At 26.0% G+C, this 12,684-nt stretch overlaps 1 protein-coding gene across 2 annotated transcripts; it reads left to right on the top strand.

Moving 5' to 3' along the window:
• Positions 1-425: 425 nt before the first annotated feature.
• LOC135925932 (E3 ubiquitin-protein transferase MAEA-like) lies at positions 426-6,204 on the top strand. 2 transcript variants are annotated; one of them, XM_065461526.1, is made up of 9 exons: positions 426-492; positions 535-732; positions 774-1,187; positions 1,285-1,407; positions 2,647-2,723; positions 3,248-3,359; positions 3,827-3,960; positions 4,651-5,242; positions 5,927-6,204. In XM_065461526.1, exons 1-9 carry the CDS (start codon positions 454-456, stop codon positions 6,026-6,028), a joined length of 1,791 nt encoding a protein of 596 aa, XP_065317598.1. In that variant the 5' UTR covers positions 426-453; the 3' UTR covers positions 6,029-6,204. The 2 variants fall into 2 exon arrangements, with proteins under 2 accessions (XP_065317598.1, XP_065317599.1); XM_065461527.1 differs by lacking the exon at positions 535-732 and having other exon boundaries at positions 439-492.
• The last annotated feature ends 6,480 nt before the right edge of the window (positions 6,205-12,684 follow it).

Below are 12,684 nucleotides of genomic sequence, written 5' to 3'. Positions count from 1 at the left end.
CTGAAAACACAATTTCTTGTGCAATAACAATAAATAGCACATAAACTAATTTTCATGTTCTAGTTCATTTTAATTTAACTTTTGTAAAGCACTGAATATAAATAATTTAATTTTTTAATTTTCTGAAGGAGCCTTTTCTTTTCTACTTTGAACTCGAACACCTAATTATTTCATATACAACATTTGTTTTTGATTAAGTCAAGCAGGTCAGGTTATTTTTTTTAACCTAATCTTACATAATTTCTTCCATATTTATAATCAAATTGTATTTCTCAAATAGGTATGATATATTAGTGTTGTAATACTTTATTTCCTTTGTTACCCCTGATTATATGTCATAATACCTAAAATTAAGCTATATCTTCAAAAGTTTAATTATTTATCCCAAGCCAAACTTTACCTCGTTAATTAATTAGTCGCCAATAGAAACATCTGATAATAAACCTTTAAACAATGATTGATATTAAATGCCTTGAATACTCAACAATTAAGGTAATCCTAATCTGATCATTTTCATATTATTAGCTTATACAGATTCCTTATGAAAACCTAAACAAAAAATATCGAAACTCTCTTAAAAATTTGGACAGAGATTTTAATCAAGTTCAGGTTTTTTTGAGTGATTCTGAGACAACTATAAAAAGTTTAAATGATTCAAATCCCGAATCCATTCAGAGTATATGTAATATCATTGATAATGTAGCTGAAAAATTAGTTTTTCTTAAAAGAAAAGTAATTATATTGAAAGTAGTAATTTTAATTTTATATTATAGGCCAAAGAAAATCTTTCTGAAGAAAAAGAAGCTTTAAAACTTTGTAAAATAAGAATTGAACATCTGCAAGAAGGCTGTATATTGAGTCATAATACAAATTTATTAACAATTGAAAAAGCTAAAAATAAGGATCAATCAAATGTTAATACTAAATTAATAAACAAAGAACTAGATAATTCCCTCAATACTGCTAATGGAGTTGATGATCCAACTAATAATGAAGATGTAAAAAATAATAGCCTGATACTTTTAAATTATGAAACCAATCCAAAATTAAAAGTTAATTTGGAAGAAATGAATGCAAAATATAATACTTGGAAAAAGAAAAGATTAGATAGAATGCTAATAGAATATTTTTTGCGCAGGGGTTATTATGATACTGCACTCTCATTAGCAGAATATTCCAATATTCAAGTTTTATCATGTTTTTGATATAAATTTTGAATTATCTATTTGTGAATACAACTATATTTTATAAACTAATTTATAATATCTTTTTTTTTATAAATAGCATTTGACAAATATAGACCTCTTTATGATGGCCAAAGAGATTGAAAAATCATTAATAAATCAACAGACAGGTTCTTGCCTACTCTGGTGTTATGACAATAAGTCAAAATTAAGGAAAATACGGGTTTATTTATATTTAAAAAGGTTTCATTTTTCTTTCCCCAAATTACCAAAAGAATAATTTCTGAGTTTGAAATTAAAAAGGATTTGAAAATGAATATCTGATGTGAACATCAATGTTATTTTAAGAATAATACAACCAATAATAATTCTGTATTAGTGAGAGGGGGGAAAAATGAATGAAAACAATTTAATAAAAATGAAGGTAAGATAGGAAAAATATTAGAAATAGAGAAAAATATAATTTGTGATTTTTTTTGAAATGTATTATTTTGCAATTTGAAATATTGCTAAGTGGATAACATAAACTATTTAAGCTATTGCACTTCTAAATATGCTTTCCATCACTTCATTAAAAATCAATACAATCTATCTGCACAATGCCTGATTAATTTACTATTTAGACATGCACCTTAGAGTACATCACTAGTCCATAAATTCAAAAAAAAAACGTGGCCACGAATAAAAAAATAAAATTTCCCTTTTTTCAAAATAAAAAACATTTTTTTCTAATAATTTTTCTAAGATTTTGCGTATTAAAGTTTTATGAAAGCTCTCTATTTTCAAATTCATTTTCAAATCTTAGATATAACCTTTTATATCTATTTGATATAATTTTTGAGAACAAAAAATAGGCACATAGATTTCACTTTAAATTTTATGAAAATAATTTTAACAGGATAACAATAATAGTTCTTTATCACAATATGGTATCATCCTTTCCTTTTACTCACTCCCTAAATTATTTTAATTTTTACAATTTCTCAGTGATGTGATTATGACAAAAATTATAATAATACTTTACAAATTCAAATATTTTTAAATAGTATTTTACTAATAAATTAAATATTATTTAGAGATAATTTGACTTAGATGTTTAGAAATTTTTCCCGACCACCCACACACTTATAATTTTTTTAAAAAATTTGCCCGTTCGTTCCCCCATTTACCCATAAATTTTTGTGTAGCCCGCCCGCCATGTTTAAAGGTTATTTTAAGGCTGAATTGGCTCTTTATTCATTTATTTTCATGTATTTTTAATTAAACATATAAAATATGCAATATTAAATTTGAAGTCTCTTCTGCTCATTTCGCCTGAAAAATATTAAAAATTCACCATGTTGGAAATATTTTATAAACCCCGACCACGCCCGTCCGAAGTATATGTGGGCTAAAAACCAACCCAATGCAGACCTCTAATTTGACTAATCGATCTTATTATTTTTTAAAAATATAAATACAGAGTAATTTAGAATTCGAACTTAGAATTCAAGAATTCATTCAATTGTTCCAGAAAGGATTATACTTGGAAGCTATCAAGTAAAAACATTTTTTTAAAATAATAGTTGGTCAGTTAAAGTTTACTATACGAAACGAAATATCAACTTTTTTTTACTTATGAAACATAATTTAAATAAAAACATATATATTAAGGAATGAATGAGAAAACTACAATTAAATCATGATAACATATTTCAATTTATTTATAATTTATCACGCCTTTATTAGGATAAAATATGCGGAAGAAATTTAATTTTATAAATTGTGAATTATTTGAATCGATGGATATGATGTTCCAATAAATTCCTAATTTATTTTTAAAATGTTTAATAATAAAGCAAAAAATACAATATACGCTTCGCTTGGATAAATTTCATTTTTTAGAGCATTTTTATAATATTCATGCCATAGCTATTTTATACTTCCTAATCGACTTATTCTTGAAATTAAATCTTTTATTAAAATCGCTAAAAAATAGAATTTGTATTTTGTGAAAGGTTTTATATTAAATTTCGTATTTCTTGCCTTAAACATTTTTTTCCCCCATAAAATTTAATTTACAGATACAGCAGAAAATATTTTAGTAGCGGCGTAGATGAAACTAATTATCATCAAGTCAAAAAAATCATGGGTCTCCTAGTATATTCTCCTAAAGATGTCTCTGAAGCTTATCAAGTTAATTTTAAATATTTAAAGAAAAAAAACAAATATAATTGCAACTTTTTCGAATAATTTGACATTTTTCTATTTTTTATGGTGAAATACTGTTCTGTCACATGTTTTGAATCTGATTCTTATTTATGAATCTTAATTGTGTTTACAAATCGAGCGGCGGCATGTGTGTTAAAACGCCTATTTGTATAAAATTTTTTTTAAAAAAAACACATTTTAAAACGGTTATTAATTTGCACAGCAAGTTGTCATTTTTAAAATATATTTTTGAAATAAATGAAATCTCTTTTTTAAGTACGATAAGTAAATATTGTCCGCATTTAAAAAGGCTTTGTAGCAGTACATATGAATATGCATTATAAATATTTTTTAAATATATTCCTTTTTTCAAAAATATGAATTAAAGGCTTATATAAATTTCGAATTTAAAAAATAATTGTATTAGTATTTAACATAATTTTATTTTCTAGGAATACCTTAGCGATGATAGATGGGTAGATTTGGTTCATTCATTTAGAGACGCCATATTTAAAATGTACCAGCTCGATAAACAATCTATATTTTGCATCACCTTACAAGCCGGATTGGCATCTCTCAAAACACCGTTAAAAAAACTTTACATGAATTTATAAATCTCGTTTATTTACGCTGCATTTATAGTTAACGCGTTATTTTCAAGCGTTGCGTTATTTAGCAGCGTTATTACAACTTATTCAGTTTTAAAATAATTTAAGATAAAGCTAAAATAGAGATAATTATTTTATATAATATTTAAGAAAAATAATATACCTTTTTATTGAATTTATTATTAACTTTATAATCGTATAACATATTTTTTATCAACGCATCGCAACATATGTATTTCAAATGTTATCATAGCCTTATCATCATAATGCCCCATATTTATACATTTTTACCTATTTATTGGCCTTATTTTGTATGATTATTTTTTTTCATTTAAAAAAAAGGGTGGTTTTTTTGTAAATTTTTTAAAATTTTAAATCATTCATATCGCCTCTTTTTTAATTTTAAAATGACCACCTGAATTTGTCTGAATTGTTTTTCCCACACGTATAGGGGTTTCCTTTGCTGCGAAATTGTCTGAAATTTACAGGATATATACTTTAAACATGCTGACACATGATTCAGACTAAATAAATGATTTAAGTTTTACAAATTTGCAAAAAAACCTAGTTTAACAAACTGAATTTTCAAACTCCTATACACAAATATTTATTGTTATATATATTTGAATATTAGTTTAAAACTTGTTAATTTAAAAAATAAAATAAAGTCAATGCAATACGAATAAATACGATTCTTATTGCAAGGACAAAGAAAATCCCGCGACAAGCTCTGCAACCTCCAAGCGACGCAAAAAAGTTACGTCATCGGCTGCCACGGCTCCTGTTTCGTTATCATCTGCTTTTATTTCAAGTCTATTACCTGCTGTTGCAACTCCCGCTTCACTAGCGCCTTCAATCGTTTCAACTTTATCTCTTTCTACTCCCATTATATCATCTGCTTATACTTCAACTTTGTCATCTGACGACTCGACTCCTATTACGCCTTTAACGAATATTTCTACTTCCGCTATTATATCCTCAACTTCCTTTACTTCCGCGCCTTCTCTATCTTCTGCTCTTATTCCAGCTGTCTCAACCCCATCTACGCAAATTACTTCTAACGCATCATCTGCTTCTAGCAGTAGTTATGTGGCCGACCCCCGATGTCCAGTGTGTAATTCTAAAATGGCCCTATTGTGCCGAGATCTTCCCTTTGCTCACAGCACTCAATCCCGTTTGATTTGTAGAATCGGGCGAGAACCTTTGGATGATACCAACCCTCCTCTCATGTTACCAAATGGGCAGATTTACGGGAAAAAGGTTTAACACGATTGGAATTAGCAAAATATTTTATGTTTTCGAATGATAAATTTTTTCTGAAATTTTCTACACATTTTTCTCCAAATTATATAAGTTATACCGGTTCTTTGTTTATTTAAATGCTTAAATAATATATTTTTTTAAATTAAACATGTTCATAAATCTTTATAAGTGTATTCCTTACAACAGAAATTTGGATAACATTAGATTAGTCATTAATAAGGATAATATTAAATTTTTTCAAAATCTGAAATATACAGAAATTCTAAAAATAATTATTTTAAAAACATTTAGGCTACTATATTTATTAGAATCTTTTAATTTTAAATAAATTATTATTCAAATTTAAATGGTTAAAAACAAATTTTATTTAGTAATAAAAGCGAAAAATTCATATTTATTAATTAAATAAATGTAAAATATGGAAAACCAAGAGAAAATAATATTCATGAGAATTATCCAGTCGTCTCTTTGATATGATTATGACCCAGTCAAAACGAAAAACTGAAATTGATTGATTACAAAAATACTATTCCTAAATTTATTATCTTTCAAAATTTCATAAAAATGATTAATTATTGGTATATTATTAATTTTTTAATCGTCATTCTTCCTCTAAAATTACATCAAGAAAGTGGGATGTATGTAACATTATAAAATAAACTTTTATTATTTTTTGTTTAGGCATTGCAGCAAATGGCAGCTAATAACGAAAACAAAATCACTTGCCCACAAACGAGAGAGTCCTTTGCCTTTAGCCAAGTTGAGAAAGTTTACATCATGTGAAAACCCCTAAAATCCAAACTCATTTATTTAATTAGTAAAACTAAAAAATTGTACTTATATTTTAAAAATTATTATTTATTTGTTAAAAATTAATTCGAATGAATTTTAACGGGAATATATTGTACTATAATAATATTTACCCAAATTTTAATTTATTTAATAATATATTTCTTTATTCTGTGTCAAATAAATATTTTTTTTTTGAGATAATGTGTTGCTCAAATTGTGAAATATTTATGTATTACTTGTCAAATATTTATGAATCCAAAATATAATCAATTAATCTATTTTTAAATAATATTATTATTCAAACTTTTTTTAACTTCTTATATATTCTTAAATTTTTGAATTTTTGTATTTAAGGTTTTAATATATTAAATTTTTGATTAATTATTAAAATAATATATTTAGAAAAACAATTTTTTTTTAAAGTTCAATGTGAATAAAATATTTTTAAAAAGAACAATTAATAATTTTTTTTAAAAAAAATAAAATTATATGAAATTTTTTAGGGCGCATTATCGTCTGCTTTAAAAAGTTAATAAAATTATATATAATTAATTTCCATTTCATAGAATTTTTAAGATATAATATACAAACAAAATTTGAAGAATTAAATTGATATTTTGAAATGTTCTATTCTCATGATATATTACAAAAGAGAGGAGGAAAATTCGGAGTTATTTGGTAAAACTTTCAATAAAAATAAAATATTAATAAATATCTGTTCTTGTGTCATAAGTTTTCCGTCATAATAGACAATAAATGACTAGTTGGGTAATGGTAAATATCGGCTAATTCGGCTCAATCTTCAAGCGCCAGCTGGAGGAAATCCATTAACATTAAGGCGTTTTAATATATATTAATTTCTTTCAAACTTTAGATGCTATCTTTTTAAGAGAAACCCCTAGGCCAAACTGATAGTTTTAGGCTAAAAACTTGGATTTATTTGATTTTGACATTTATATCGCTTACCTTATAGTTTTTATTTTTCATTCATTAAAATAAAAGTTTTAATTAGCAAGTAATTTTGTTTAAACAGTGAATCTATATAATATTAATTAGTATAAGGGTTTACTTATTCATTCCCGCCGTAAAAAAATAGTCAAAACAGTTTTATATAATTAGTTTCACAGTTTATCGATTGTGCGCAAATAAAACTATCCATATGATTTGATTTCTTTGGAATCTCGTAATCTCCATCGGGGCTAATTTTTAAACCGGCCCGGTCCGGATTTTTTTTAAAAAAAAATTGTTCTGCCCGGCTCGATCCCGAACCAAAATAAAAATTATTTATCGGGCCGGCCCGAGTTTATTTAAATATAGATAAATGTAATATTTTCTTTTTATTGTAAAAAAATTTTTCTACAAATAAAAAATATTAGCGACTTGTTTTCTTGCAAGATTTTTAAAATATATCAATTTATTTGACAAAATGTGATGATATCGTATTTAAAAATTTAAGCCCGGCCCGACCCGAAATTAAGAATATATTAAGCTCCACCCAGCCCGAACCGAAATAATTTTCTAAAAAATAGACACCGAGCTCTGATTTGCAGTTATCTAATCAATTAATAAAAAATATTTATAACAGCGTTTCTTTTTTTTGAAGGCTAGCTGCTACTAGATCCTCTAATTTGACAAAAAAAGAATATTATAGCGTCAATATCTCGATGACATGGTAAAATAAAATCTTTATATAACTTAACGGAGACGAACTTTTATATTATAATTAATATGGTACTATTAGCCAAGACATCATAGATTATATCTTGAATAAAGTTATATCCAGCACGGGTAAAGGTGGTTCGCATAAGCCAAAATTTTCTTTGTACCTATCGTCTCAATTAATGTTCGGTATTACCAAGGTCTACTCCAAACAAAACGAATATTTATTAAGTTAGCTATATTCATAAATAATATATTATTACAGTCAAAATTATTATTTTTGGCCATTTCTAAATGTAATCAGCTGTCTAATTTGTAAGCCAGTGAGAAGTTTATCAAAGTCGTCCTAGCACTTAAAAAAGTTTGTGCGTTTGATAGTCATAAATAAAATTTTTAAACAAAATAAATATATTAAACTTATACAGGGTACTTCTAGTTTTAAATATTAATATATTAATATCTATTGCTTTAAAGATATGGTAATTACTCAGAATTAAAGCCTTTTATATAGTAAACGCAAATCGCTGGATATTTTTCAAAGGCAAGCAAATGATAGGTAAACCGATGCGATGACATGGTTATAGATTATAAATTTTATCTATTTGCTTACTTTTGAAAAATATCTAAGCGATGCGAGTTTACTATAAACTAGGTCCTAATTAAATGCTAGTTAGCGTAGAAAATGAAATTTTTAATATTATTCGAAATATCAAAGGTCTTAGATATTTAAGCCCCATTTATAATAACGGCGTTATGTTTAAGCGTTGCATAAAACGCCTCGAAATTACAGCTGATTCTTTTCAGTGTTAATAATTTTTGGCGTTGCCTGCTTCTCAAATTTATCATAGCGTTATCATCATAATGCTCCACAATTATAAATTGTACTTAATTATTGGCTTGATTTTGTAAACTACGCACCGCTTGAAACATAATGATTTTACTCTAAATGAGGCCTTAGGTTTAAATTAAAAAAATCTGAATTAATTGACCAAATAAAGTATGAAATAAAAAAAAATTAGAATAATTGAAAAGTATCTTAGGAAGAATAGAGAGTATCATGAGTTACATTTGTGAAATGTCCGACAAATTTTATTTTTACAAATTTTATTATTATTTTTTATAAAAATAAAAGTTACTTTGCATCTTTCTTATTTTATCCGATCTCTATGAGAATCTAATAATTATATTAAAATTTCCACAATAGCGATTATTTGTGATAATCCTAATGTTAATAGAAGATTAATTTTTTTTTTCAAAATATTTTTAAACATTTCAGTTTAATTAATTCCCACAATCATTTTTAACTATAATTTTTAATTAATTCTTATACAGATGATTAAAATAAATGTTTATATAAGAAATAAAGTGATTCATTGGAATTTTCCTGAGTCTGGCCTTTTTCTGAATTTTTTTAAAATTTAAGTAGAAATGTGTCCACTAGTAAAGTGATTCTCATTATATTGCAGTTATTTGAAAATGAATTAAGTTTTAGACGTGATTTTAACATATAACTGAATCATGATTCCTGATGTTCCAGCCTTACTATATATTTATTTCAATTTCATCCTTATGAAATTAATGTTATCCTCGAAAATTTTAGGTATTGAGGATTCGGAATTTATTTAAAATCAATTAATGAATGCGATTTTAAAAAGACAATTTTTTCGGAAATTTCGGAAAAGTTTTATAGCATATATAGAGTATTCACAATTTGAATTTCAGACAAGCCATTAACTATTAAACTACGCTTACTTTCATATAAATTGAAAAATACATAAAAAGGTCATGGCTAAAATTGTTTGAAATTCATAGGTTAGTTACTCAACACATGCTAAAATCCATTTCTTGTCAAATCAGACTTTCCTAATCTAAAAATCGCCCTCAATAAATGATATAGAATTGAGAGAAAATAAATTGAATTATATCCCAATATGAAACCCTATCTTTTATTTTAGGTATCCTAAATAAAATAAAATAAAATTCTCAAAAGATTTAAGAATTTCAAAATTTTATATTTAAAAAAAAACAACTTAATTTAGATGATTTTAAATTCCTCTATAGCCATTTCAGCGCCATGAAAATAGCTTTTTCTAACATCGATATGCCCGACTCAAAGTTATAATTTGTTGTTTATTTTTGTATATCATATTATAAATTTCAGATATCGCCATAAATTTATATATATATTTACTTAAATCATGCAAAAATTTTTTTTTAAAAATTGATATAAATTAAGAAAAATTAAAAAGTTCTAGGCAAAATTGTCTAAAATTTATAATGTGGAAGCTCTATTACATTTCTGGACAAACCAGATTTTTCATATTTAAAATTCGCCCTCAGTAAATGACTTAAAATTGAGAGGTTTTCGAATCTCAATGGATTACATATCCCAATACGAAATATATATTTTATATCAAATCAATACAAATATATTTTCTTCTCAAATTACAAATAAATTAAAATTAGGCTTTATTTTTTTTAAATTAAAAGGTAATTTTTGAAATATATTAAAAAAATTGTAAGTTAGGTCACCCATCAAATTTCGAAACTGGAAAGTAATACATTGTAGATAGTAAGAAAAGAAGAAAGATAGCATTGTGCTCTCTATGAACAAAATCTTCAGGCTTGCATAATATTTTTCTGAATAAAATATTGAGTTAGTCGTTTTTAAATATTAGATCAAATCGAGCTGTTTGCCAGCACTAGCTGATACATATTTATTATACATTCTTTAGGAACGAACATTTTACCACCATGCAAGATCCACTCAAAAATATGGATTCCCCACCTGACCCAATGTTCGGGGAATTAAATTCCAGTTTTTTCCATCTCCGAGATGTTTCACACTTCGATTTGGATGGCATTCACGATGTATCCATCATTGAAAATTTTTCCTATCAGCAAATGGATATAGAAACAGTTTTATTCTATTCTACTTTATTATTCTAATTTTATTTTTACATAATTTATACAAAGTGATCCAGTTGAAGTTACACCCTTTTTCACTTAATCTTAACTCTGTCAGTATTTTAGGTTTCACTAAATTTTACAGAGTGATAAAATAACTCATTCTTAACAATTTTACAAAGTTTAATTTTTTAGCAGGTTTTGAAAATATGCAACTTTATTTCAAAAATAAAAAAAACCAAACGATTTTTCGATATCAAACGATAAAAATAAAATATGGTTTTTACTAAAGATGATTTAAGCTTAACTAAAATTTTACCACTTGAACATCATTATGGTGCCAAACTATTATTTCAGGAATTCTCAAATAGAAATTGATAACTATCAGGATTCTATCGGCTCATTCGCAAAATTGATACAAGGAGATCAGCAGACAAAAGGTGTGATGGTGGGAAACCACAAAGAGAATACCCCAAATAGCATAATCGACTGTGTTGAGATCAGGACTGTTGTAGGCCATTATGATTGCGGAATGAAGTTCAGTGTCTCCCGTTTTTGCAGATTTCAAGAGCTGAGCAGGTTCCTTGTCTGCTGAAATATGAAGTACTTGACAAACAATTCTTTTATTGTGGCCAATAAATGGCGTTTTAATTAAGATATCTCTGTAATAAGATCCGTTTATCTTAACCAAGGTTTAAAATTTTCTCAAAATTCAAAGACTTGCTCTTTTAAGATCAAAAAATAGAAGATTTTTTTTGTGTAAAAAAATTTTGAGCATGCTCAATCAAGATTTTTGAGCAAAATAAAAAATATCTATTATTTTGAGCGAATAATTTGGAATATTTATAATATATGATAAAATCTTTTATTTTTAATTATTTAAAGCAATGATTTTCCTTTTTGTTTTAAACTATTTTATTTAAAAAAACATCTGGGAAATTGGAAATTTTTTAAAAAAAACATTAAATAAAAAATTTTAGAAGAGTTTTTTTTAAAAAACATTAATCAAAAATCTTCTTTGAGCATGCTCAAATCTTCAATTTTTTTTGATCTTCAAAGATTTTTCTCAAAGTTTTAAGCGAAAAGATTGAGTCGAGTGCTGCCAAAATTTGAAACAAGTTTGAATAATACCTGAGTTGTCGGTTAGCATTGACTCTTTCTAGAGGCGGATGTAACATAAAGCCTATCATTCTGCAAATTAAAGGGGGGTGTCACAGTAAATAGCCTTCCATAGGTAAACCAAATAAAATGAATCCAAACTTGGGATTAAATTTACACAAATTTTCTTAGCACGAATCAAACGAGCAAATTTATTCTCAATTGTAAGATGTTGTGCCTTTTCTACCATATACTTTTAGCTATAAATCCTTATGAAAAATTTAATGTACTGAAGTTTGATATTCCGATCTTTCTGGATACTTGAGAAATCGTCTTATGGGTGCTCGATTGTCTTGTTGACTCATTACAAGTGTATCAACATGTATAATATTTATCCGTGTTCGAGCACTTCATGGTCTTACACCACCTTACCTCTTATCTGCTGATCCTGTTGTATCAATTTTGCGAATGAGATGATTAAGTCCTGAAAGTCGCCCATTTCTATTTGAGAATTCCTGATAAAATAGTTTATACCATATTGTAGTTACCGTAAAATTTTAATTTAACTTAAATCATCTTAAGTAAAGCCATATTTTTTTTATAGTTTGGTATCGAAAAAATGCTTTGGATTTTATTTATTTTTAAATAAAGTTGCATAATTTCTAAACTATTAAGAAAAATTTACCAAACTTTACAAAATTGTTAAGAATGAGCTATTTTATCACTCACCGGATATTTCAACATGTTATGAATACCTATCTTATAAATTGTAAACTATTATGCCCTTAACCATTGAATCATTTATAATTTATACAAAAAATCCATGGAAAACTAATATAAATTATATCAAGTGCAAAAGTTCATGGCAAAATTGTCTGAAATTTATAGTGTAGGTATTCCAAACATGGTGGAATACGGTAAAATCAGATAAAAACGCGCTCAATTTTTTTTAATATATAACATATTGCCGGAAAAAAACGCAT

This window comes from Gordionus sp. m RMFG-2023, chromosome 3 (genome assembly GCF_954871325.1).
Source record: "Gordionus sp. m RMFG-2023 chromosome 3, tfGorSpeb1-WG-v2, whole genome shotgun sequence".
Classification (NCBI taxonomy): Eukaryota; Metazoa; Nematomorpha; class Gordioida; order Chordodea; family Parachordodidae; genus Gordionus; species Gordionus sp. m RMFG-2023.
The sequence above is the reverse complement of the archived record's forward strand: the minus strand, read 5'-3'. Positions and strand labels throughout refer to the sequence as shown.

Coding starts and splice junctions, on each gene's coding strand:
- LOC135925932 (XM_065461526.1), top strand. CDS start 454: ATGATTGATATTAAATGCCTTGAATACTCAACAATTAAG. Junction 733..773: donor TAGTTTTTCTTAAAAGAAAA/GTAATTATATTG, acceptor TTTATATTATAG/GCCAAAGAAAATCTTTCTGA. Junction 5,243..5,926: donor GGCAGATTTACGGGAAAAAG/GTTTAACACGAT, acceptor TTTTTTGTTTAG/GCATTGCAGCAAATGGCAGC.